General features: G+C 48.1%; 1 protein-coding gene across 1 annotated transcript in view; it reads right to left on the bottom strand.

The window, feature by feature from the left end:
• Positions 1-6,251: 6,251 nt before the first annotated feature.
• MNT (MAX network transcriptional repressor) overlaps positions 6,252-27,353 on the bottom strand; it is a 43,004-nt gene continuing 21,902 nt past the window's right edge. The window contains exons 5-6 of the mRNA XM_056338758.1: positions 9,459-9,651; positions 6,252-7,781 (exon numbers count right to left, since the gene is read on the bottom strand). Coding sequence (XP_056194733.1) covers positions 7,066-7,781; positions 9,459-9,651 — 909 coding nt within the window. The 3' untranslated portion in view covers positions 6,252-7,065. The remainder of the gene's footprint in view (positions 7,782-9,458; positions 9,652-27,353) is intronic.

Genomic DNA, 27,353 nt, shown 5'->3' with positions numbered 1-27,353 from the left:
ACAGGAAGAGAGTGATGCTGTGACCGACCCTACCCACAGCCCATCTTCCTTAACTCTGAACATCTGTTCCCAACAACTGGTGTTTGACTAAGGGGGGAAATAATCTAAAAATAGTGTTACAATCAATTTTAATCTGCTCAAAATGGTAACGAGGGATGGAAAACAGGCAAGAAGTATGAGAGTTTGCCTCTCCTCACTCCGGTACCTTTTAGAATTAACATAAGAGTGAAAAGAACAACTGTCCGCTCCAGAAAAAACCAGATGCAGAGTCTAAGACTCGCCTCACCTGCGAGGTGCTCAGCAGCTGCCCCCCTTGTCCCACCCCCTCAAGGCCATCAGGTCCCAGTGCAGCTGAACGGCTAATTACACTTAAGCAAGTGCCTAAAAGTCAACGGACCGAGCCAGTGCCTGCTCAGGTAAGCAGAGGTCGACGGATTTATCTGGCCCAGACCGCTCGCCTTCGCTGGGGACACACATCACCGAAAGCAAAGGGGCTAAACAAGCACCCGCTGTGTCCTCACAGCAGGCAAAGTGCGTCTGCTCCCCCGCCCCCCGCCTCCCTCCCCAGGCGCACCAGGGGGGGTCTCCAAACGCCCCTCATCCCCGCCCAATCTGGAACAATTTTCACACTTTTTTTTTTTTTTTTTTTTTAATGCAAAAAATTCACTCAGGATGCAAACCAGTCCAAAAGAGACACAGGCTACATACAAAAATCAGAGACACAATAAAGTCTTGCATTGAATGTCTATACGTATATAAACAGGCGTGCATACGGACAATCACACCGATACCGACACAAGCAGCAATAGCCTCACCTCCATCTAAACCACTCAAAGGCATTTCACGTTTTTTTTATTTCTTTTATTCTTTTGTTACAGAAGGCCACTTTTAATTAAAACAAAGATAAACGAGACAAGTAGTCCAACGCCAGCAGGCAGCGGCCCGGCCAGCCTTTGGACCCGCACGGTGCCATGCTGCATGCCAATTAGTTGGTGGTGCATTTCCTACCCGGACAGACTGCGTACAGTTTTAAAAGAGCAGAAGCCTCTGCAGAAGGGACATCACCTCTGTGCAGCTCTCTGCTATAGAACACAAACCCTGATCCCACCGGGGGCCGGCGGCTGCCCAGCTGGGACACCGGAGCCCTTCGCGCCTCCGACACGCAGCATTCAACCCCGGCACAGACCACAGACAGATACACGCTCGCTCACACACACACGCACACACACATGAAAAGGGGTCCAACCGCAGCAGCTGCTTCAGCTGTTTCCCAGGGTGTGAGAGGTGGGTCGCTGGCTGACACCACCCCACCTCCCCGCCATGTCCCTGGCCCTGGGAACGAGGCAGCCGCTGCCACTGCACTGTGCGTGCACCCCAGGACCAGTGTGGAGAACAGCCCACGACCCACCGCACCACGACCCCCAGCAATGCCACGGGTGTGGGAAAACCCTCCTGATGGCTGCTGTCCTGTCCCCTCCGATTCAGCTGGTTTGCACAGCCTTGAGTAGCCCAGGCACGAGCAAAGGGGGGTGCTCCCCTGCCGTGCTGACCGGCGTGCAGCCCCTGCTCCTCCCCGGGTCAGCATCCCCCTTCCCAAGCAAACCCCTCACTGCTCAAGACCCTTCAGGGTGCCCCGCTCCTGAACATAAATCACAGAACAAGCATGCGATTCCTTCTCTGTGGATCCTCTTCATAAAAGAAAAACGCGCAAGAAATGCTTTTGGTCAAAAGCTGGCTCTCAGGCCCACCAAAGCTGTTTAACACCAGGGCTGGTGACACAGGGCTGCCCCATGCTCGGCAGCCGCTACATGTCCGTCCCTCGCTCGCTCTTTGCAAATCAAACACCAGCAGAAACACAGCCTTGTTTGAAAGGCAACGGTCTGGCTCAGACTCAAACCAAAGTGATTTGTTTTACAGAACGGTGCAGTTCGCAAGACATTTTCAACTCTGGGAGCTGGGCTGCACCTGAAGCCCTGCACGGCCAGTCCCCACTCTGCAGCGGGCAGCAGCCACCAGCAGCAGGGCCAGCATCCTCCAGTCTCTCCTCAGTCTTTCCTGAGATCAGCGGTGGTTTTGTCTGGGAAAGGTGTGAGTCAAGACCTGAGGATGTGGCCCCACGGCCGCAGCACACCGGCTGAGCTGGAGGTGCCAGCGGTGGGAGCCCTGGGGGAAGCTGCTCCGAGAGCCTGGCTGATGCTGGGTCTGGGCACGGGTCACCGCGTCCCCAGCAGTGGTGGCATGACTGAGACTGTGGACGCTCTCAATAATGCCAGAGTTTCTCCAGCCAAGACAATCCCCCACCCTGTATGAAGACAGGAACATAACCCTAAGCAGGGCTTTAAAACCCAGCTCATGAATTGGGAATTCCAAGACTTCCTACTGCTTGTCCACCCGAGAGCATGCAAAAACTGGCTATAATGACTTCTGGTACTTTGTCTGCCTCTTTAAAAACTCCTCCCTCTTCCTTTTAGTTCTAGAAAACCTGAGCAATCGGAGGATGAGCAAAGGACAGCGGCAGCTCCAGCCAGGACCACCACAAATGACACACAGCACGAGGCAGGGACCAGCTCGTGCCAGCGGTGCCCGTGCCGGCACCAGACCGAGGCGTTCACAGGACCAGCCTCGCACACACCATGCTCCAACTCCTGCTGCGGGCAAGCGAAGTGCACACAGGCAGCATCAGCCACGCACCCAACACACACCAACACACCGGCCCGCTGCCCCTCAGACCTCATTCAAGCAACTGCAGAGAATGTGGGAAACCAGGTCATTTCCCTTCCTAAGCTAACCTACAGAGGGTTCTGGCTCATTTTTATTGGTGAGGTCAGGAATACAGTCCTGTATCTGAAGTGTCAGCTGCAAGAACTTTTTTCAGGGTAATTTTAAAAGTAGCAGTTTGGGTTTATTCCTCTCTGCCTGCACTTGGCAGGTGAGAGTGGAAAGCAGCCTGAAGCAAAGCCGTGGACGTGCCGGCTGCCAGCCCGCTCAGCCCACTCCTCGGCAGCTGACCCGGCTTCGCCACGCACCGGGGCAGCCGTGGGGGCTCCCTCAGGCAGGCTCGGCTCAGGGGAGCAAAACTGCTCATCTGCTGGGAGGGCGCCGTCCAGCTCCCCAGCCTGGGTAAACTGAGAAAGCGGGAGAGCATCTTCCCATGCGACGGTAGCTGGCCGAGGGGTTTGCTCACACAGATCGGCTGGTGTCCATTTCAAACACACACGACCGTGTCGGCTGAAGTTTTAAGCACAGATGAAGCTTCTGAGCATGTTTTTGCTGTCGGTAGTGTGACATGAACCGTGGCAAGCACGCAGGCTGCGAGGCCGGGAAGCTCAGCGCTGCGGGTGACGGGCCCAGAGCCCAGCCTGGGTGGAAGCACCCTCACTAACCTACAGGCTCCCAGTCAGGCTTGACAGGACAGGAACATTTTCTTGAAAACTACTACACAGAAAACCCATTTGCTATTTTTTCTGTGGTATGGTTACCAATAACTAATATTATTCAACAACAGAAGAGATTTCTTGTAAATTTCATATTTATTGAATTTTTTGGGACAAATTAGATCTTCTGAATCCCAAAGTGTACATATATATATATATTTATATATAGCTTTCTCCATAGGGAAAACACATATATCAAAGGAGGAGAGACATTTCTAAAGTGCCCCTTGTTATACAGTACTGAACATGACTTCTAAGAGCATTAGCGTAAATCTGAAGTTTCTGAGCAGGAATGACAGACGTTTGGAAAGAGGGGCTGTGGGTTGCTCTTTTCCCCACAGAACCGGAAGAAGTTTACTGGTTTTAAAAAATAAACAGAAAAACCCCAAAGAAACATTTCTGGTAGCCGTGGAAAAGGCAGAACAGAGCAGGGGGACCTAAGATGTCCAGAGCAGCTTACAGGCTGGCCCAGCGGCACAAGCTGTTCTTCAAATGAAGGTGAACACCGATGAAGGGGTTTAGACACAACTCCAAGGGGGAAAGAAAAACTGGCAAAGATGTGGGACCTGTACGTGAGCAGGGCAGCGAACCTGTTAAGCTTTAAACCGTAAGGAAGCTAAAGAGGAGGAGGTCAGCAGCATCACCTGTCCATACAGTAAAGGCCATCAAATAATCCACCAGAAAGCTCATTTGCCTGTATCAAATAAAATGGGAACTCCCCATCCCACACCCCTTTCACTGTGGAAAACACAGAGCAGCTGTATGCCTGGGTCACTGCTAGCTACCAGTATGGATCCTGGGATAAGAAGCCAACGGGGCTAAGGTGGGCACAAAGTTTTCAAGGCAGACAGCAAGCAGTCATGCAGACGGCACGTCAGAAGTGCAGGACCAACCCGTGCAGCCTGACCTCGCAGGTCCTGCCAACACGGTACGCAGGGAACATCGGGGACACAAAGGGGCTCCTGGCCAACACTCGCATGCTGAGCCCCGCTTCCCATCCTGGGCCTTTTCTCCTTCAATAAGCTCAGCCACTCCTGACTAGAAATGAGGCTTCCTGCCTCGATTTTGTTATTTTGTGAGCGCAAACAGTGAAGAAAGGCAGAAAGACGCTTCCTCCCGCTCCTAACACTGCTACAGAAGGCAAAGCCACGCAGTTCCTCCTAAGAAGGGAGATGACCCTGTTGCCAATACTCAAGTTTTCAACATTTTCTGATGAGGAACAACTGTCTTGGTATCTAACGCTGATCTCCAAATACTGTCACAGAAACACAACGTCCCTGGGAAAGCACCCGCACACACAAGGAGTCGATAAAGCCCCGGCAATTCTGCTAACCCCACCATGCTCATGGTGCCCTACAAGTGAGAACAATCTGTTTAAATGTGGCTTAAGGATAACGAATCCTTAAAGATGTGTCCATTCCGCTGTAGAAACTGTGCTAGCAACACAGGCAAGAGCTTCCTGGACTCAAGGATGCAAGAAAAAAAAAAAAGAAGTGTCAACTACAGAGCAACCCAGGGCTTCATAAACAGATTTAATGCAATTCTCAGCCATGTCTGCTCAGAAGGCACAATCACGCTTGATCTCTGTTTGCAGTAATTACTCCTGCTTCCAGCAGCTTCAACCACAGCATGGACGGTATGGAGCTGGCAAGTTTTCTTAAACCTCTGCCACCGTTCTCAGCAGCCCACAACCAGGCAAAAGCCCTGCTGGAGTCACCAGGAATTTTGGGCAGGCTATGGATCATGTTTTCCTGCAGAAGATCTCGACCCAAACCAAGATGTAACCAGCCAGCACAGCGAAGGTGTGACCGCAAAGCCCTGCCTTACCTCCTCTGAACGGGTGTCACTCCCGCAGCATACCTGGTCAGATACTAGCAGGGACCATCTTCCCATCCTGCCCCAAGGAAAACTTCTGCTGGCTACAGCAGGAATTTTGCCTGCGTTAAGGACTACAGAGTATTTGTTTTCAGAAAGAGAGGAAGACAAAGAAGAGATCATTAATAGCAGTACTACACACAAACCGGTGCAAGGACCGGCATATTCAGTCAGCAATGAAACATGTCCTAAGCAACTTCCCAGCCAGGCTGGCAAGTACCAGCAGAGCCAAACAAGATCCCTCCTCTCGTGACTCCGTGGGAGTTTGCGGTTGACTTCAGTGAGATCTGACCTAACCACCACCAAGGATGAACAAGAGGGTCACTTAGGATGAGGGGTTGTTCTTTGGTGCACGCCTCACTGTAGTCTGTAAGACACAAGTTATACATACTGATCTTCTGGAGTATACCGTTATCCTGTACAAGACTAGATTATTTCCATCCCCACCCCCCCACCCCCCCAAGAAAAAAAGATGTCAAAATCGCTTGCACTTCTAAGATAACCACATTTATCCCTTTCCTAATTATATTGACTCCCACACAAAAACGTGGTCAGTTCAGGAACAAACTAACAAAATCAACCCATGCAGCAAATCTACTTAATTTCTGTTGGTCTTCTTGTCCCTGGTCGCACTCTATCAGGCCACATCAACATATTGCAAGTTGCCAGCACAAAATACCTGCCTCTGCAAAACAAAAATGAACCCAAGAAACCTGGGGGCCTGGGACTGGCAGGAGAAATCCTGAAAGGGGGAGTGCCATGCACAGAGATCTGCAAAATCAATTATTGCATCAGCAAAACCAAGCCAAAACAAAAAACAAAACCCCCCAAAAACATCCAAACAAAGCATTGTCAACCATTAAAATAATAAAAAACTTTTTTTTTTTTTGACACAGCTATAAAAATCAAGTCATTTATAAAACTGCAACAAATGAAGTCCGCTTGTGTATTCTTTTTCCTTTTATTAGACAGGACAGAGAATTTCCTTAAAATGCCGTAACAAGTCACAGTGATTCTAGATGGTTTTTTGAAATGTAATATATTGACGGGAAATACCTTTAACATGGTTTACCTTTAACATGGTTTAACTTGGTTGTTGGTTTTCGTGTGGGTTTTCTTTTTTTTTTTTCTTTTTTTTTCTTTTTTTTTTTTGTTGTCTACTGTAGATGTACCCTGGTCCACCAAACCATCTACCTTAAAGTTTCTTGTTTAGAGAGGACACTCTGTCTTCTTCCTCCAAGAATGAATTTTGTCTAATAATCCTGCAAAATAATCAACCTTACAAAAGGCCTTCTTCAAATGTTATATTTATATATATATGTATATACATATATATACACACACATACACACATATATATAAATATAGACTTCTATGATTTTTTTTCCCATTCTACGCAATGTCTCAATAAAGAGATCATCAATTTTTATTCTACAAAGAAGCAACACATAAAAGGGGAAAATTAAAAGTCTTAAGAACATCATATCCATATTTCACTGATTACACATAAAAGGAAAAAAAATCACCATGAACAACTGTCTTTGAAGTTTTCTCAGATTAGCAAAATTCAAGTGCAGAGAGGCCCTGTCTCTCGCTGCCAGCAGCAGGCTGGTTACTGGGCGGCTGAGGACAGCCCAGCCCGGCACCTTGCCACTCAGCGTGTTCTGCACTTCCCTCCCGTGGAGTTGGACGTGGTTGGAATGTATGGAGTTTAGGAAAGGTTCCCAACAAAGACCTCGCCGTCGGACGATCCCCTCTAGGCCAGCTTCAGTGTGCTCACTGGGAATGATGGCATGGTCACCATAGTCACTGGATTTAGGACCGTTTGCCCAACTAACTGCGGGTGATGGACAACTTGGGTTCCTACAGCGGGCTTGGCCATCACCGCTTGCTGACCAAGGTTTGTGGTTCCATTCACTTGCTGGTGCGAGATCGTGTGAGCAATATGGCTCACCACGGGCTGGCTGACGGCCACGGGCTGAGGGTAGATGGGCAGCTGCTGGCCCAGGTGGGCCATGTGGTTGATGGTGGCTGGGTGCACAGTGATGTGGCCAATAGGCTGAGCAGCAGTGGTAAGTTGCACAGGGCTGGATGTGGAAGGTGCAATGTGAGCAATGTGCTTGGTCTGTGGACCCTGAATCACGTGGTTGACAGTCTGAATGACCGAAGCGTGGGTAGTGGCGGTGTGGGCGATAACAGTCGATTGCACTGTCGAAGCCGCCACGATGTGAGTCTGTGCAGGGACGATCGCCTGCGGCTGGACCAGTGCTTGTGTCTGGATGGGAGGCTGTGAGTGGGCTGGGGTTTGTTTCTGCTGGATGGACAGGTGCTGAGGCAGAACTGCCGGGTGGTGGGAAGCAGCGTTTGAAGGGACGGCTTTCAGGAGCTCTGGGTGCTGGCGCTGGGTTAGTTTTGGTAATGAGTTCACTGGCCTGTCATCTTCCATGTCTTCATCCATGTTATCTTCACCCTCTGAAAAAATGAAAGGAAGAAACTCCCATAAAAAAGAAAGCAGAGCACAAACTGGACTAACCAGCCTCCCTAAAAGCAGCACAGACAGAAGAAACAACAGCTGGAGGAGTCACTGAGCTAGGGGCAGATGGCATGGCACGGCGCTGCATGGCACACTCCACTGAGCCCCGCGTGGGGTGGCACACCCCTCTCCTCCCTGCCTGTGGGCCAAGGACCTGTAGCCAGGCAGGTGTGACTACCTCGAAGCCCCAGCTAGAGAGGGGTGCTCACAACAGGCTGAGAGATCTTGCTCAGGAATAAGAGATCTCACTTGGCAGGCAAGGGGAGCAACGTGAGCAGAGGCAGATGCAGAGCACCTGGCGTGAACGCCATCTGGGCTGAAGAGGCTCCTTCTGAGAAGGGGACCAGGGTTTCCTTTCATGTCCAGTTGTTCCACCAACCGGTACCACCCCTTCTGCTTTCAGAGCAGGAAGGAAACAGCCATGGAGCAACATGGCAGCAAGTTCCTTGTCTGATTCTGGAAAATGGACTCTCGTCCAGTCCAGGAACTAATGAAGGAATGCAGGAACGTGCTGAGCCTGCAGAGATCAGGAAGACGAGCAGGGCACCTTGCACTGCCTGCTCTAAAGCCAGCCATGCAGTACAGATTAAAAACCTCGGAAGATACAGAAGCAGCAGGAAAACCAGGGAAGACATTTCCCTTTTGGCAAGCTGTGTGGTTAGTAGTAGCTTGAAGCGATCATTTTCAGCAGAGACCAGCTGGAGAGGTGAACAGTTGACACTCCTATTGACAAACCACTCCTACTCTCAACTTCCATCAGCCTACACTTGGGAGTCTATGAGTACGTTCAGAGGTGATGACCTGATACAAACCCGAATGAACCAGAAAACTCAGGTTTTCCATTCCTGGAACCTGCTGTATCATCTGCCCGGTGTGCCAAGAGCAAATGCTGTCACGATTCGAAGGAACTGCTGCAAATGGTTATGGATTGCTACAGCCTTCTCATCTCTGAAAAGCAAAGCACTGTCCATCCACAGACTGCCTATTCTTCCTGCTGCACCTCACTGGTACGGAGAAAAGCATGCACTCTCCTATCTCAGAAAAACTTCTTACTGGAAACAGCATGTCAGATATTCTTTAGTATCATTTCATCTTCACTGTGAATCCTTTTCACACAACATGAAGGTTCGTTGTTGTTCAAATGCTCTGGTGATCCTTCCTGTACCAACTCCTTCTTCTCTGTGTGGCTGAACTCCCTCCCATATCCATGCACAAACAGAATCATAGAATCATACAACCATTCTGGTTGGAAAAGACCTTTGAGATTATCAAGTCCAACCAGTAAATACATCAGGATGCTCATACACCGCTCAGTTCTAATGAGCAGGGATGCATAGTTTGAAAGCAGGGATCTCCACATGAGGTATCAGCGGACTGAATGTGCAAACCTGTGCTTTGTACCTACCTAAAGTTTATGCACAATTTTCAATTTACTTTACACAAGCAGCAGTGTATTATGAGGCCAATATGGATGATTACAAATCGCTTGAAAAGCTTTTGCTTTATTCTGAATGCAAAGAAACCTTGATGATGCTAAATGAAGATCCCCACCACCACTATATAACTGTGTCAGTGGTGTACAGTGATAGTTACAAGAAGAGAAAAGTTGTGGGTACCTGATGCTGTCGAGGTAGATGCCTGGTCATCCTCCGGCTGAACTGTCTGTCGAATAATTCTGTCAATCTCCAAGATGTCCATCCACTGGCTCAACTCGTTCTTCAATTCTGCCAGTCGCTGCTGGGTAGCAATCTTCTCTCTTGCCAGCCTCTCCATCTCATGTTCATATTCTTTTTCCTTCCTCTTTAAAGTCTAAAGGCAGAGGGAAGAAAAAGAAATGTAAGGAAAACAAAGACAAGTACACTAACCTGGTCCCTCCCATGTGCAGAGCTTGCCTTTTTTTAATTACCAGTTACGCTGGTGTAAAATATGTTCAGATATAGTTAAGCCTTTCAAATTCAGGCAGAAAGGGAAAAGAGGAGAACTGGCCACAAAAACCTAAAGGGTTACTCTGGCCAAACGCCTTCTGCCTTCTGAAGGAAAACAGACGAGCCTCCAGAACTGGAACACTTAACTACGTTGAGTCCCTCTAACTCCAGGGGTAAGTTTAAAGCCTAGAACTCCTCAGGAGAAGCTGCAAGGCCTTCCTCTGCAAAGAAGTATTTCTGCCACTCTAAAGACAGAAAAAGAAATCTTCTTCCTGCATGCTTCCTCTTTTGCTCTAACCTCCCCAACAAAACTAAAAAATTAAGAACCAAGAGCACCAAACGACGACTATGACTCATACCTGTAAGGTGGAAGCCAGACCCTTCCCAGCACAGCACTTCCACCCTGCTGACTTCCTAAGCTAAACACAGGACACTGACGGCACATGTGTGCAAACACTGGCAGGAGAGAACGTCTGTAAGGACCCCGACAAACGGCTCACGGATGCAGCACGCTCGTGGGCCATGAAGCAGACTGTCTGAGGTCCCACGCAGGTGTTTGCTGGAGGGGCAGCAACACAAACCGGGACTCCTCTCTTCTGTTTCAGCCCAAGGGAGCTCCTTGTTGCACTCCAACATCAGTTTAGAGCAAGAGGGGTCAACACTCAGCTTCCAACGTCAGCGTCACTTCACCTGCCTTACGAAGTATTTGAAGAGGATTAGGGCTTATTGCAGACTGGCGGGACGGAAGCAAAGGGAGGGAAATGGTGCAGTTCCCGCTGATCGCCAGGCAAAAGGACATGAGACCGCTGTCAGTTAGCCACTCAGAGAGTGAGGCTACAGGGCTTTTACTACAAACATCTACTTCCAAGCATCCCTAAGGAAAGGAAGCATCTACACCAAGAGCAGCGCTCCTGCACGGCAACCGCTGGCCCATGGCTTGAGAAAGGTGGAAAATACCCCACATGCCTGCATGAAGACAGAAATCCCGTGCAGAAAACTCTGCTCTTATGCAGGAAGATAAAACCACAGATGTAGTGATGTATTTCAACAAGGTGCATTTGAGGAGGTAATGTCTTTTACTAAACCAACTGACAGTAGCTAAGGAAAAAAGACAAGCTTCAGGCACACAAGTTCAAGTTGGTCTACACAAAATCACAGTACATTTCCATAACCAGCACATAAACCACAGAGAGAGAGGGAACTTTTTCATGGTCAGAAGAAAAGAAAAAGCACAAGTACTAATTAGCTTCTGAGCAACACACACCACATCAAGAACTCGTGACCTAGAAGAGATGGCTAAGAGCCAACAATACCCTGCATCACAGGGGAAATCCTGGAGTCAAATGAGAAAGAACAGTGTATGTTCTCTTCAGCTAACGCCCACTCAGCATTGGGAATCTGATAAGTTCACCAGCAGGGAAGGGAAGAGATTCTGCGTCAGTCAGCACAGTATGCAAAACCGGCATACACTGCCCAGTACTATTAATGGGAAATAAAACCCATAGATCTGATGGGGATCAGTTACTGAGCAGTGCAGCAGAAAAGCAATAGCTGATCTTCCCAAAAGGTACTGGTTCACAAGATCTTAAGCCAGTAGTGTAGCACTGAACAGGAGAGAGAACCTGTCCCCCAGTCCAGGTCAGCGCTTACTATAAGCATAAAAGACAAAATAAGTAAATGTGCAAAACCACGTATAGTCTGTCCATTTTTCAAAGCTAAGTTTCACCACTGGGAATCTAAATCACATGCACATATCTGAAAATACCACCTATACGCAGCCTGCACAGATGCTCTGATTTCACTCACCGCTGGCAAACACTGAATTTAAAAGTAAACCTTACACTTGGCAGAGTGGCAGAGGATCAGACTCATGATCTTCTGAATACACACTCTTTATTTCTCTCGGAGTTCTCCAGGACAACTGCAATCAGAACCTGACCTCATGTGTTTCATTGGTTCTGCCGGTCTTTTGTCTCCACTGTTAGCCAGGAATACATTTAAAGCCTTTTCAGCCAGGCCTTTAATTCAGCCTGAGCCAACACAATGACTAGGATAGCTCCTGCCTCCTTCGTATAGAAAAGGGTACCTTTGCCCCGATAATAACAAGACAAGGAAGTATTTTTAAAATGGCCAAGCAACATGTATTAGCAGGACACAATCATTCCAGATCTGTAAATGGAGACAACTCCTCTCAAAAAGCTTACGCTTTGCCTCCTGGCACAGCTGGCTGTAGCTCAGCTAAAAGCCTCAAAATGGACAGTTTTCAGGCAAAGGGGGCAGTTTGTCCCTCTCGCTGCTTTTTAAACCCTAAGCAGGTAGCAGGTATGCCAACTCCTCAATACCGAAGTTTTATACTGGGAAATCCCAGCAGACATGTAGCCTACAGCTGTGAGAGGCGTTACTGGGGCAGCAGGCTGTCTTTTGGTGCAGGAGACACAGACAAGCAGGGACAGGGACTCCCAGAGCCCTGGCTCTGCACCAGCACCGACTTCTAACCTGGAGATTCACACGTGGCTGAAGCCAAAATCCATATGCTAGTTTGTAAGTCTCTTATCCTGCTGAGTGCGGCCAAAGCATTTCGCCTGACCCAGAAAACACGGTCGTGCTGCACATGTGCTTTGATTTCCTTGCAGCCAGAGGATGGGGATGGGATATAGGGATGGCAGGGAAAGCAAAAGCACTGAGAAAGGCGCATGCTCCTGTGCTCAGGTTTAAATATGCAAGAAGATAATTCATCTGAATGTCTTCCCCCTTACTATATAATCAGGAAAGAAGCAAGCAGGAGAAAGTTCAAGACTAAAAATGCTGCGCACAGACATGAGCACAGCTCCTCTCTGCAGCTCTTCTCTCCAAACACGTTCTCCATGCAGGGCATAGCAACGAAAGGGCAGAACAGAGTAACATAGATTTCCAGGAAGAGTAAGCATGAAATCCACGCAGCCGCAGCACCTGTGTTGTGCACAGCACAAGTGTATTTAACCAGATTTGGCTTCCTTCCCTGCTGTGAGAGAAGACTCCCAGCACCAGGGGAAAGCACGACTGAGGTATGGGCAGGGCGGCTGGTAATTAGTTTACAAACTTTTAATTACTGAAACGGCAGGCAAACCCTTAGCAAGCACCAGGATGAGTCTCCCAGCAAGCAGATCCATGGAGCTCACTCTGTTGCTCTCTGGGTACCCCACTCCTCCAGCACAGGCTTTGGGAGCTGGCACTACTCCAAGCCTGGCCCTGTGGGCTCTGCCTCCCGCTGTGCTGCCAGCAGCCCCAGCGCTCCCCGTGCTGGGAAGCGGCTTGATGGGGTGCCAGCTCCTGGCAGCCACTCGCCGCAACCGCACACTCCCCCTGGGGCTCCTGCAAACGGCCCCCCCAGCCGGCGTGCTCTCAGGCTGGGTGCTCTCCAAGGGAAGCTGCTGGGGAGGCTGGAGGAGCAGATGGGCTGGAGTCTCTGCTGGCACTGGTAATCTTTCAAAAACTATTCTAGGATGCAATTCACTGCGGCTCACTTGGTAAAGATGGATCTCCCAGCTGAGCTGCTTTGACCAGATAATGAACTTGGTGTGATTAACTGGAGCCCTCCTCCCTCTCCTGCAGCTCTGCTCCGAGCACTGTCCCGCTCTCTGCGGGCACTGGCCTCGCAGGGAGCAGCACCTTCCCCAGCTCCGCAGGGGCTGTGTGCGTGCCCTGCAAGCAGGAACAGACCCATGGACCCGACCCTGACCCGCCGGCCCCTGTGCAGCAGTGGGCACTCATCTCCTGCACGAACCTGCCGCAGAGGGGCAGAAGTAGGGACCCTCCCAGAATCACTGAAAATCACAGACCCTCCTGCCTTTGTACTTCTTTCCACTGGCAGCTGGTATGGAAGAGGGTCGGTGCATGCCTTCCTGCATCCCCTCTGACCAGCATCACCAGCAGCCCCTTGAACAGAGGGCTATCTGGCATCTGCCTGTCAACACGTTATTTTCTGCAAATCATCCTGCCCATGTCAGGTGCCAGGTTTTTCTGTCAGTCAGTAGAAAGTCCATAGTAAGAGCCAAACCTTAGTCATTCTGACTTTGCTCACCTACGTACTCCCAAACAGAAAACACCTTTAGAGACACGCACTGATCTCCAGTACGTTTTTTCTAAAACAGCAGCAGTATCACAACAGATCCTACACAATAAAAAAAAAAAAAAAAAAAGCAGCCACATAAGTTTTAAAGTAAGAAGCAACCACACAGTCACTCCTTTCATCAAACCCAAGCCTTTGGGATCTTCCAACAGAATTGGCACATAAGGCTAGAGCTGAAACGGGCAGAGGGGACCCTGAAACTACATATAACCAAATGACTAGTTAAGAATGAAATTTCAATAAAAGGAATTCATGTAAATGCCCAACCAGCTGTCTTTGAAGATCTGAAATTTCATTAAGGCACCTGCAGCTGTCTGGTGCCAACCCCTTTGCTTAACCTGGTGCATGAGACATCGACCCTGTTTATTCATGGTGGAAGTCACTGAAGTTATTTGCACTTGTTTTCCCACCTCCTCAGAGAGTGGCGAGGACCTACTGGCACCTGGAGCTGCAGACCCCTGAAGAAGGCAAGGTGTTGCCATCCACAGTTTTGGTTCTGTTCTGTACAAAGCCACAGGGCTCTCACAACCCAAAGCTGGTGAGACTTGAGCACAACCCACATGTACCAAAGAAGGCAGCACGATTTCCACCAGCTCAACAGACACACACATACTCCCCAGTCCCAAGACTGCTCTTTTCCAAGCAATGAACTTCAGCACAGACCCTTCTCCTTATGTCTGTGCAGTGATGATTGTAGGATTTCTTTTTTTAATGTTAAGAAATTGGAAACCTTGGTTGCCCAGGCAACTTGTACTCTGCAGTGTAAGGAAGCTACATGAGCTACAACTTCAGAAGTGAGTTATTTTTCACTTCTATGCACTTAAAAAAATTCCACAAGAGCATCACTTAAAAAAGCCAGTAAATCTTGACCTTGATGTGGGGGAAGCCTATTTATCCTAGGAAGAAACCATGGATTTCCTCATTTTCATGTGAATCCATCCATGGCTTTTAATGGTTGGGAAGTTTTGCAAATCAGCTTCTGGCTCTGGTGAAAATGAGTTGATCGTTTCACTCCAAACATTTATGGTTCTTGCAGTTTAACTCCTAACCGCAGGCAAAATAGGGAGCTGAGGCCAAGTAAAGTGCACTGTACTTGTTTGCTGCAGGGATCGGATTCCCTACAAGAACAATTCTGAACGTGAAAGCTGCATTTAAAAGGTGTTTTTTGACGTAGCCACATGCTTCAACACATGTGTAATATAAAGTACAAGAGTGGTCCCATGGAAAGCACACCTGAGTTTGAAGCTGAGAGCAAGTCTTTTGCTCAGAAACACCTGCAGAGGAGCAAGGGCCTGGGACCAGCTCTGACCGTAACCCTCCCCACAGGGCAGGCACCATCCCTGCTGCGCAGAGCAGCTGCTGCTACCCTACGCAGGTAGAAGTGGTGATGAGGAAGCAAGGGCAGCCATGAAGAGGTTTCCTTTATTTAAACAGCCATCACCAAATTAAAATCCATACACGGGTTTGCTCCCCATGAGGATCTGATTTTCCTCCTTTACATGTAGCTGTCAGCTTCAAAGCAGCCTTTACCCACCTTTACCCAAGACCAGCACAACTGCAGTGACAGCAAACACCTGATGCAATAGCAGTTGTAACATTCCAGTCCTGTGCCCGTTCTCATGGCTGCTGTTTCAGAGCTGCTAGTTGGTCCTTGTGTGCATCTCACTTGCCGTTATTTGGTAAACAAACCAGACACAAACTACTGTTGTCACTCCGCAGCAACAGTCATTTGTCACTGTAAAGAATTTTCTGTTTTATAGCTGGCTGTAATTAAATTGCTTATTCTTATGTCAAGATTGAAAATAATTCCCCCAATGCTTTCTCTGCGCTTGCCTCCAGAATAATGCTCGCCCCATAGTTGGCGTTAGTGAGGTTTAAAAGGCCTTATTAAAAAGCTCCCCTTATAAACGTTATATTAGCAATTTTAAAACAAATTTTCAATTATAAGCTTTTCCAGAAGCTTATTTCAGCTGTTGTGTTCTAGCACATGGCATTCACTGCTTAAAAATTTCTCATCAATGAGCAATCATGCAAGTGACTTCCAATTTTGAGCCAGATTCTTTAACTCTTTGCTACCCGGATTGCAGCCACTGCAGCAAACCAGAAGCTGCTGGGCCGGGGGAGGTTCCTGAGTGGCAATCCCACCTGCAGGACCTCCAGGCAACTCAGCACAGACCTGATCCAGCTGGTCAGGCTTTCCACTGTTGTATGGAGCTTTGATTCCTACATATAACGGGGGAAAAAAAGCTAAACCCTAAGAAAAAGATCTTGTCTTTGCAGGGACTGCCATGGTGCAACAGATATACAGTATGAGCAGTCTACCAGCCTGTCTCCACAAGTGCTGCAACCAGAAACAAGAAGACAGAGGGATGCTGAGGAATCTGCGGTCCCCAAACAGCCCAAGCCCCCATGGCTCTGTTGGCAGAGGTGCCACACTCACCTGTAGTACTTTGGGGTCTGCATTAGTTACACCAATTTTGGGCATTCCTACTTTGAATAGCGCTAAATTTTCTATCAAGTTCTTCAGGTGCAATGAGCGGTTTATTTAAAGCCCAGCATCTAGAGAAATTTCTTGCCCCAACCTAACCCAACCTGCTGCAATGAAGGAGAGCCCAGGAAAGCAGGAAAACTGAGAGCTGGTTCCCCCCACAGCATCAGGCCAGTGTCCCCAGGCTCTGCAGCGAGTGTGCGCACCAGCAGCGGCTGCCTGCACCAGCAAAGGTGACGGCACCCCATCGGAGCCTGCCTGCCAAGGACCTGCTCCTGCACCCTGGACCTCCCGGCCCCGAGCTCCTGCCAATGCCAACAGGCCCTTCAGTCTGCACAAAGCAGCACCAGGCAGGATCAGGCCATCAGCAGAGGTGAGAGCGGTACCTCTCCTTCTGCTTGTGTGAAACCCCGGCTGGTTGCCATAGGAACCAAAGCCATGGTTTCCATAGTAACTGCTTCATTCAGCTGGCTCTTGGAGATGAAATCCCGCAGTGCCGGATGTGCTAGCTTGGTACCACCGACTGGAAAATACAGGACACGGCACAACAGTACCACCGCAGTGAGTGACGCAGCTACCGCACCGCTGCCGCTGTGCTCTCCCCATGCACACCGCCCCACCGAGATCACCCACGTGTAGCTACACCCAGACAGGCTCTACTACAGCAGCTTCTCCAGGGCTTTTCCTGAGACCTTTTCTCTGTGTAGAATTACAGTCCCACTTTCCCCAGATACAATGCAAAATCACAACAGGCTCAACCCAAAGCTCTGAGGCGTTAACGCAAAGTGCTTGGCACTGGGGGAAATGCGGGGAGGGGTCCTGAGGTGACCAGTTCTCAGTGGATTTTGAGAAGTCATTGCTTGTGTGCTGAGGGAGCGGAGGAGCAGAAAAAGGACTTCAGGCTACCACTGTTTGTGCACCGATTTCAGCCTCCCAAGCTCTCATGAGCACCAAAATAAAACGTGCAGGGTGAAACAGAGACCATCTCACACTACCTGAGGTCTAATCACCAGCACCCGGCAGCAGGCTGATCTGACCCCAGGCGTGGCTGTTACCCTGCGGATCCTTAAAGGAGACAAGGCGATCTGCAGTGCGGTGTGAACCTCTGGGACTCACAGACTTTGCCAGCAGGCTCATGACCCAGGTCTTCCATGTGTTTAACCCCCGGACGAGGGAGGCAGCCAAAGAGCGCTGTTGTATTCTGGGAGGTGACCTCACCCTCACACGCATACAGCAAGCACCGTGACTTCAGGAAACGAGCGAGTCATTTGCTGCAGAGGCTGCACCAGCTTTTCTGCTGGTACAAGATAAGTGTGCTGGGCAGGGGCTTGTCATCATCATCTTTTTCTGCACTCACCACCATGCAATCTAGTTGTAAGGGAAGAGATGAATATCTAGATAGAAATACTTCACAGAATAGGAAATCTGCCTGGAGCAGAGAAAGCATGGGAAAATGAGAACATGCATTATTATTTACATTTATTATTTGCACATTGTTAGCACTTAAGACTCCTGACAAAAGTACCCCAAAACATCAGGCCATAATATCTGGAATAAAAATACAGCTGAAACATGGCTATTTGCACTGCCCTTGCAGATCCAAGAGGACCCAGGCTCCTGAAGCACTGCTCCCTGGACAAAGTTCAAACACTTACTAAGGTAGAGGGTAGGAAGAATCCAAATCAGGAAGACAAAGAATAAATTCAGAAAACAAAAAGGAAAAACCAAAAAAAAGCAGCAAATTACTGGAACACACATAGTACAAACATAAATCAGGGAAAGACACAGCCATGCCCAGGGGCCAATCACCAAAACCATTCTGGTTTCTACCAGTTTACCAATCTGGTTTACTCCTTGATATGACCCTCAAAGTTAAGAGAGATCCAATGTTAAAAAACCTGAAGTGTTATTCGCAATGACTAGGTATTAAGTTTGGTCACGTGGTTTTCCTATTTTTATTTTTTAAAGTAGTTTCTGTTGTTCACAAAATAAGCAAGATGTTTTTAATGATGCTAATGAATTCTGGATGCCCCAGAGATCCCAAAATACTGTCGTGTTTGTTATTCAGAAAACTGTTATTCAGAGAAATATGTCTCTGGTAAAACTGTAATAATCTTCTGCAAGCAAAAATAAAGTGTGCTGCATTTCAAGGAGCAATTACGATTAACGACACAATTGCTGGATGTGGGACCCTTGCAAGTCCTTCTTGAGCCTATGTGATGATGTACAGACAGCAGTTCTGAAGAGCAACAAGCAGTTATACTTCAGAGCTACAGCCAGATCTCTTACTACTAGAGATGAGGAGGAGATTAATGTGGAGACATACTATCGCTACATCAACTTGCTGCAGTATTCTTGTGTTTTTCCTGGAGGCATCTCACAGCAGCCACTGTGGGAGACAAAGCAGAGAATTGGATGGGTCCTGGGTACGGCGCTCCCTTTGTTCGTATTCGTACAGATTTGGCTCAGACAACAGACAAGATGCACCACGAGCTGCACATCAACATAAACACTGCCGGGCTTAGAGCAGCTGCCTGGGGGAGCAGGTAGGTGAGGGCTCTCCTGGAAGAGAAGCACACCTCCCAAAACAGTGATGGCAGGTGATGGCAGTCAGCAACCGTGAGTCCTTACAGAAACACCATCCCCAGCAGAAGAGGACCACCCCACCACATGTGTACTGTGACAGTGGGTCTGAGGTGCTGAGGTCCTGGTAACTCAGAGAAGGATGCCATCCTTCCGCACCACCTCTCTTCCCTGTTTCTCCATCCCCATAAAGAGGTCAGTGCCAGTTACTCACATCCTGATGGCTCCACCTGTGGCCCACAGAGCAGATCTGGGTCACCAGAGGATCTCTCTTGACCCATCTCCCTCGCTACCATAAAAACTAGTTGGTAAACACAAACCAACTCCAGCACCTGTGCAAGGCCACTAATCAAAGCTGTGCACAAGTGAAAATCCTTGCCTCCATGCTAAAGGGTTTAGGGCTGCAAGCGCTGGCCAGCACAGCAGCTGTGGTGCCCACCGTGCCTGCACACTGCCAGTATTCAAGACTCCCCACCGCTCCCCATGAAGGTGGTCCTATGGCTGAAGCTCCTCCACACAGCACAGCATGCCCCACTGGGCTGAGAGATAGCCTTCGAGTAGGAAAAGTCCCAAGAAATTCCTAAATACGAAGTGATAGGAAGGAGCCAGCTGCTGGGGACAATCAGCTCTGAAGCACCACACACCCCACTCCACAAAAGCACAGTATAGCAAGAATCAACCAGCTTTCTGCAAACCCACCCAACCTGCGCAACATTAACGTCACTGCAGAACATTTGCAGAATGAAATCAATCTTCTTTTAGAGACATTTCAAGGATCTCAGCCTTTTGGGAAGAGGACCAAATACAAATTTTTCTTTCTAATGCTGCAGGAAACTGCACGATCACCCTCAGGAAGCTAGTTCCTGTTCTCCTGAAATACAAATATAGGGAATAATTCGGTACCTGCCCAACAGATGGCACACAACTTGTACAGGACAACGGGTCACCTGACATCTACCTTCCTTTTTCAACCACAGCCATCATTTTCAATGACATAATGTTCCCTAAGTGCTGTCTCAAGATGACCTGAGCAGCCTGGTTATTCAGATCAAGATGTATCTCAGTATGACAGGACCAGCAGTCCCTACTTGACATCTCATTATCAAGACTGCAGACTGTATTTTCTCCTATGGGTGTTATACTGGCTGTCCCTGAATGAACAGTACGTCACCAAGGGAGATTTCAGAAAACAGTACTAAGTTGACAGTGAAAAGGACATTCTAAATCTAAACTGGATATAGTATTTTAACTCATAATGATGTAAAAGATGAGTAAGGCAGGATAAAAGAAAAATAAATTGGGAAAATTAATCCATTTTTTTCTGGTTTGTTTGTTCGATGCAGGTGTTAACCTCCTGTGCAAAGGCAGCTTCGCTGTTTCACCGGGTCGCCCAGCTTCCCACAGCCTGCATGGGTTCTCCCCACAGTGACAGTGAAGAGAAAAAGATGGAAAAGAAATCACAGCTGCAGACAGAAAAGTGTTCGGATAAAACCACAAAAATTGGCAGGGCAAGTCCAAGGCACAGGCAGGATCAGAGTCACTATTAATTTTTGATAAATAACAACAGAGACAGGGAGCCTTTTAAAAATCTTGCTTGTGCTTCCATGTCCTCCAAAGCATGTTTTATCAGTACTTCTATTACATCAGAGTAATACCAACACAACAACAGGACATTAAGCCAATACCAACTTCCTGCTGCTGTATGACAGTTTCAAAATCCCCCTCATTTATTATTTTGTAGCTGACAATGTCTAGCGAGGCTGCCACCAACATCTACAGCTGCAAAGCTCTGTAGTACACGGGCTGAACTCTGCTATACATAGGCACATGCAATTGTTTTCTTGCAGCTATTTGTAATCTTAATTGGCTGGTAACTACTTACTGTAATTTTAAAGAGTATCAACACACACCTTTGCTACTCCTAACAAGAATGGGAATCCAAACTACCCTTGTACCTTGTGCCACGAGGCCCCTGACCTCTTTCCTATCAGGCTCTCTGGGAAGAGCAAAACCACAAAATAAACTAAACAGTTACCATGTCAGTGGGGTTTGTTGTGTTTGGGAGTTTTGCCTTGTTTTAAAGGTAGGTGACTTTTGCAACATTACACATAAATTAAAGCCCATGCAATCAAGCTGCAGTTATCATGGCTTGCGTCACATCATGTGCACTCTCTTCTGACAGCAGATGACAACCAGCACAAGCACCAGGACCCAAACAGGCTGCAACACAACTGTCATTTCAAAACGCTGTGCTGTGCTCCACTTACAGGTTGTTTTGGTTTTTACAACCTTGAGTGCTTCTTTAAACTACTACTTACATGACAGCAGTATGATAGATGTAGATTCTCTAACAATTAAGAAGTAACATGTACAAGACTTATAACTCTGTTCACCATTTCTAAACTCTCGTGTATGAGTCACAAGCAAGACACAGTTAAAAAAAAAAAAATCACCATCCCTTTTGGCAAAGGTTAAGAGCGAGCTTCCACTCACCCAAGGAGGTTCAAATGCTGGGCATTTTTAAGAACTCTACTGCATGACATGTTTTGTGGTCACTCCTGAAAATAAAAATCCACAGACTGCTCCCTGGATGGAGCCTCCCTCCAGGCAGATAATGCTGCAGCTGGGGAGTGATGGCAGAGGATTTGATTTCAGATGTCTGCAGCTGCCTGGGAGCCCACATCAGTTTTGGTGGTTGTGCCAGCTCGAGCACAAAACTCTGATTCAGGATGGGAATCCCGTGTTTCTTCTACTCAATGACCACGCGAGTCACCCAAAGGGAAAATGATGCCAGCACTACTGCATGCTAAGCACAGTCCCAGGCCACATGCTGGAAGCTATGAAAACACGCCTGACAGTGGGAACGCTGGCTGGCTGGCTCAGCCTGGCACGCTGAGTGCCAAGGGACTGGAAGGTCTCCGAGCACTGCCCGGCTTCCCAGGCTGAGCACCTCATCTCCTGTATTGATATAGCCTGATGTCATGCCTCTGAAGCTAAAACTGATTCTTAATGACTCCATTAAGGGCAGGAACTAGACCCTGCACTTGCTGTACATGAACAACACTCACTGACTCCAGTGGGAGATCAGCCCTACATCCTAATTCTTACCTGTTTCACATCTTTAAGCAGGTTCCAATTTGCTTTACTTTACTAAACAATAATTTTTTACAGGTCTTATTTCTCATCACTTTCTGAAATCTAGAAATGACACCACATTGCATGACTACAGCCTATTGTTGCTGGAAGCCTTTATTATTGGCAATGAAATTCAGGCTAATTAGACAAGATAGAATCAATTGACTGGGTCAGGTAAACAACATGAAGAAGCACTGCTTGGCATGTGAGTGCTGTTCACATGAAGGAGGCACTGAAAGCACTGAGCCAGTTCTTGCCAGGCAAGTTTTATAGATAAGTATATTCAGCTAGTAGCTGGCACAGAATAAAAAATTAACTGTTACAGCTATACTTTCCAAGGTGGGGAAATTAATTGGATTCAGCATCACAGTTTGCCTTATGCATTTTGATCGATAATCCAGCCACTACAGTGCTTGAATGTAAATGGGTTCTGGTGTTTATACAAGACTAAATGCTAACATCAGATGCGTGGCATTTCTGTCCGTGGTATGGCATATGACATTTGTAGTGTCCTCCATCTATATTAACACCTAAACCCTAACTTAAGCATCACCATGGGACTTTAGAAGTCCACTGGTCTCGTTCTGGTCCTCTACCCTAGACAGGGATGAATTATTGTGCTCAGGCACTGCTGAAGCAACCAATAAATAAAACCAAACGAAAAGAAGAGATGCTGTGGTTATTAACAGGAAAATATAACAAATGTGAAAACAGTATCTGGTCTGTTCACATGTTCACAAGATCAGCTTAAAAAGGACAGCACAAGGGATTTTTTACATGCACTATTTAGGCATCTTTCGACAGTACTTTGTGTATATCTGCCCTTAAGGCAGCCAATTCTGTTGTTTAGTGTTGGCATAGGTGGGCAACTGCATCATTTTTAGGTGCACAGCATGTTGCTTCAAGCAGTTTGAAAAGCCAGAGAGAACAGGCAAGGAATTTAGGCAATTTAAACATCTCACATGAACAATTAGCATAACTTATGAGCACAGGTAAGTCACATTACAATGGATTTCTACTCTGGGCAGAAGGTCAGGAATCAGCCCTGTAATTCACTGTTTGTCTTACGCAGCATTCTGTGCTCTGCTAACCTGAGGGTTAGTTGATGACTTGTGAACATACCACCTGGACAGGAGATGCTACAGAAGGGCACATTCTGTGAACAGTGGTGACAGCAGACACAAGGAATGTCAAAATAACCAACTAGTGCTAATGGTGAAAAACTGAACCAGTCTCCTGCATCAAGGTAAAATGACTGCTGTTGACAGGTCCTCTGCTGCAGGATTATGGTTTTTTGTTTACAAAGGAGAGTCCCTTCTCCCACCTAGGATAATCGCTTCTCTTTCTATGCCTATTGGTTAGAGTTTGTTGAACTACTATTTCTCCTTCCACCTGACAATGATCTGAGACCTATGAACTTCTGTCCTTGCTTTAACTTCAGTCTAAAGCAGTTTTATATGACAAAGGAAAGTAACATTGATCTGGGCAGTGGTGACCTAGCCAGCAAGTCAGCTGAGGCCACAGCACAGCCATGTGAAGTCAGTTCAGCTGAGGATGCTCACATTTGTAATCAGATGAGGAAACCAGGCACAATTCCCTTTAAAATGAACAACGCAGTAATTTACTTGGGAATGTAAAGAGATGTCAATTACCTTGAGTCCAGTACGCTATGATGATTTTATTTTTTTTTAGCATGAACATTTTTTTTTTTTTTTTACTCCTAAGAAAGGCATCAGATCACGGAAACCGTAAGGTGCTGCTTCCACTCACCGCAAGGAGCCGGGAGGGAGCTGCAGCCTAGCACTGCTCCAGCCTCAGCCAGGTTTGGAAGGGGAAGATTTCCATCATGAAGATGGAGACTATTTTAATATGGTCAAATATTTCTCTGGTTACTTGGTCTCCAGCTCAAGTGACAGCAAGAAGCCTGCAGCCTGTCCACACAAGCTGTCTTGTAGCTTTTGAATGGCTTTGCCACTCACTTACACACTTCTCTAAGTGCATACAACCAGAAAAATCAAAAACTGGTTTTCATCACATATTTATCTGGGTGATTCCTGGGAATCTACAGGCATGGCCCAAGAGGCAAGCTTTCTGCTACTGCCAGCCAGTGGCCTTGCTACAGTGCCCATCAAGTCAGTGGGACATGGGGTACAATGCCAACACCAGCTCCTGGGGGAGACAGAAATTCAACCCTTCCTGCTCCTTCCCAAGGCAATAAATGACAAATTGGTCACATTTTAATTCTAAGTTCATCACGGCTATTTTCTCTCTCTAATCCTAAAAGCAGCAAGTAGGACTGGTAGATGACGTCTATAAATTTGTAAAGTCCATTCCTCAAATGGAGCAAATACTCCTCTCTGTAGGACTAAGGCTCAACATCTACCATCACAGCATCCCCCCCCCCAATACTTTTGAAACATCTGAGCAGCCTGTGCAGAAGTTTGGATCGCAGCGACGCCCTGCTTTGCAGTCTTCAAAGGATTTTACTCTATGTCTTTTGCACACCCAGGGAAGCTCAGCTTTGTCTAATATTTTGTAAGCACATTATTATTTAGTCAGCATTTGACTCTAGCTGTAGTGGGGAAAACGGCGAACAAGCAGGACTTGCAGTGTGATCTGAAATCTGCTAGGCTGTGGCTATGCTGCTCGTGAGCTGTCTCATTCTGGCTGTCCCAATATCACCTGGTGAGCAAATCGCCTGGAGGTCATCTTACACTAAATATGCAACAGAAAATAACCCCTGAAACTGGAAGGTGTTCAGGTGCCATAGTGACAGGCACAGTTTGAGAACACAGAAGAGAAAACAGTCTTGCTTAAGGGCTTCAATTAGCTTCCAACTAAGATGATTACAACATTTCCTAGCAGGCAAGGAATCCTTCAAAGAGAATCAAATCAAAACACCCAGCTGCACAGATGTCCTGGCTATGAACTGTGTCTGACGTCTTCTGTGCAGGGCCCTGCTCCCCAGCCACACCAGCAGCGCCTGCTCCAGCACAAGTGAAGCGTGGTGCAATTCCTCCTCACAGAGTGGCTCTCTGGTGAGGTGACAGGTTTGACCTGCCTGGTCCTTGCTGGGGGACACTGTGTCAGTGGCCTGCCTCAGCCAAGGGGATGGGGCTCTGCTCTCTCAAAGCAAAAACATTTTCTTCCCACTGCTTTTTTTTTTTTCCACATCACTTCATGCATCTTAGAAACTTTCCAGAGGCCGCCAGCATTTTCACTCATGTTTTGCTGGGAGGAGAGCGAAGAATGCCAGGCGAAGCAGCCCACATAACAAATGTGCTTCGTCACAGGCTCTGCCGCTCAGGACCAGAGCCCACCCCGCTGCTGTGACCCGCCGGGACAACTCCCCAGAGCCACAGCACAACAGCCTACACCACCTAAAACTGAATCACTATTTAAAAGGATTATTAACTTCCAGCTGCATTCAGCCTAATTTCCTTTGTGCAACAGTGTGTTTAATCGCAGAGATTCTAATTTACTATTGCAAAGCACAAGCCCAGCTCTAAGGATAAATTAAAGTAACAGCTCCATGGGAAGTTTGGAATTTAACTTTCTGACTTATCTGATTTGATGCAGATACAAATATTTAAATCCAGCCAAGGAAACAAACAGTCTGTTTCCAAGAAGTTCCAGCTGGAATAAGGGAAAAAGGATTTTGTAGGAAGAGAGGTTGCAACAATTAGTGCACCATCATACTCCTTGCGGGCACAGATCATCAGCCAAGCAGAGCTTCAGGGCTGGCATGCCACACTCCTCCTCTGCAAGACTCATTTGGGTTTGGTTTTTTGGTGGGGTTTTCCCCCTTTATTGAAAAACTACGTTGCTATACTGAGAGTAAGAGGTTTTGTTTTTAAATCTCCTTTGTACAATTCCCCTGTTCTCTTTTCAAGAAAGAGAGGTAAGCACCAAGCCTGTCAAGTGAAACACGCCGAGTCTGGTGCATGATTTGCTGCCAAGAAAGCAATGGTTTGTTAAATTCTTTTCTTGTAATCATGACCAACTCTGTGCTCCCGCCTGCAGATTAGGCTGGGATTCATCTCACCCCTCCTCAGCTGGTAAGAGGTGTCCCAGCCCAGTCCGCAGTCCCACCTATGCTCTCTGTAACCCCTGGGGAGAGACAAGCATCATCTGCAAGCAGTTCATCTCATCCCCATACTCACGTGAGTTATTTTTCTTGAGAACGATATAAGCTAAAATCAAAATGATTTTTTTAAAAAAATATTTAAGATTAATTTTTAATTTTGAATTCTGAAAATTCAAATCAGATTTCTCATAATCTGGTTTTTTTCAGGCAAACAAACAGAGCACTCAAATTTTTAGCTCAACTGCATCCCGTGATTCAGGCGCAGACCCACGGCGAAGCTGCTGCCAAGGAAAACACTCTGCTTCAGGATACTCCCTGCCGCTTGCGAGCTCGAGCAAGCAGCTGCCAGAGACGCTCTCACCGCCCACAAGAAGGAGGAGAAGGCCAGGCACTGCAAGCAGCAGACTGCACCAGCCAGGAGGTTACACAAGCAGCATGGCCATGCTGTGTCCATCACCCGCGGGGCAGCAAGCCAGCCCAGCTGCCGGTGCCGGGTCAGGCATGGCCACGCAGCCCACCAGCTCACTTGCCAGCCACCCCGGGTGGGCAGTCACACCACAGGAGGGCTGACGCTCGCCATGTGCTTGCTGCACACGTGGATGTGGACACTGCACTGCAGTGGCAGTGGCCAAAGGAGAGGGGAAGGTGGCCAGGGCAGGCCTCAGGTCACCATGACCTTCACCACCATGGCAGGTGAGCACCCGGCCGCAGGCTGGCTGACCCACCAGCCTCCTCCCCCTCTGCTGGCAGCAGCCCAGGGCCGATGGACAGACAGATGGATGCAGCAGCATGGTTGTGGCCACCCTTGGCCTGTCACACGGGGCAGCTCTCCTTTGTGGCATGTCCAGGTCCAGGCAGACCCCTGCCCAGGGAGCAGGTGCTGTGCCCGCAGCCCACAGCCTCAGGGCTTTAGCAGGGTTTCGCTCCTGCAGACACCTCCTGCACCCCACCTGCACCTTACCCCCCAGCCTCCTCTCCCACCCAGCGGGGCCCGCTCAGTGCTGGGGTCCTGCAGCACCCCAACTCCACACGTCCACCACAAAACCAGCCCTGTTACCCTGTAAGTGGAAAGCTACAGAGACAACATTTGGACAAGTGGGTTCAATTTCTCTGCACTGGAACTGGTGGGAGAAGTGGAGGGCTGCTCCCTGGTGCTCCCCAAAGCCATCCTGCAGGTAATGTGGG

This window comes from Falco biarmicus, chromosome 1 (genome assembly GCF_023638135.1).
Source record: "Falco biarmicus isolate bFalBia1 chromosome 1, bFalBia1.pri, whole genome shotgun sequence".
NCBI lineage: Eukaryota > Metazoa > Chordata > Aves > Falconiformes > Falconidae > Falco > Falco biarmicus.
The sequence above is the reverse complement of the archived record's forward strand: the minus strand, read 5'-3'. Positions and strand labels throughout refer to the sequence as shown.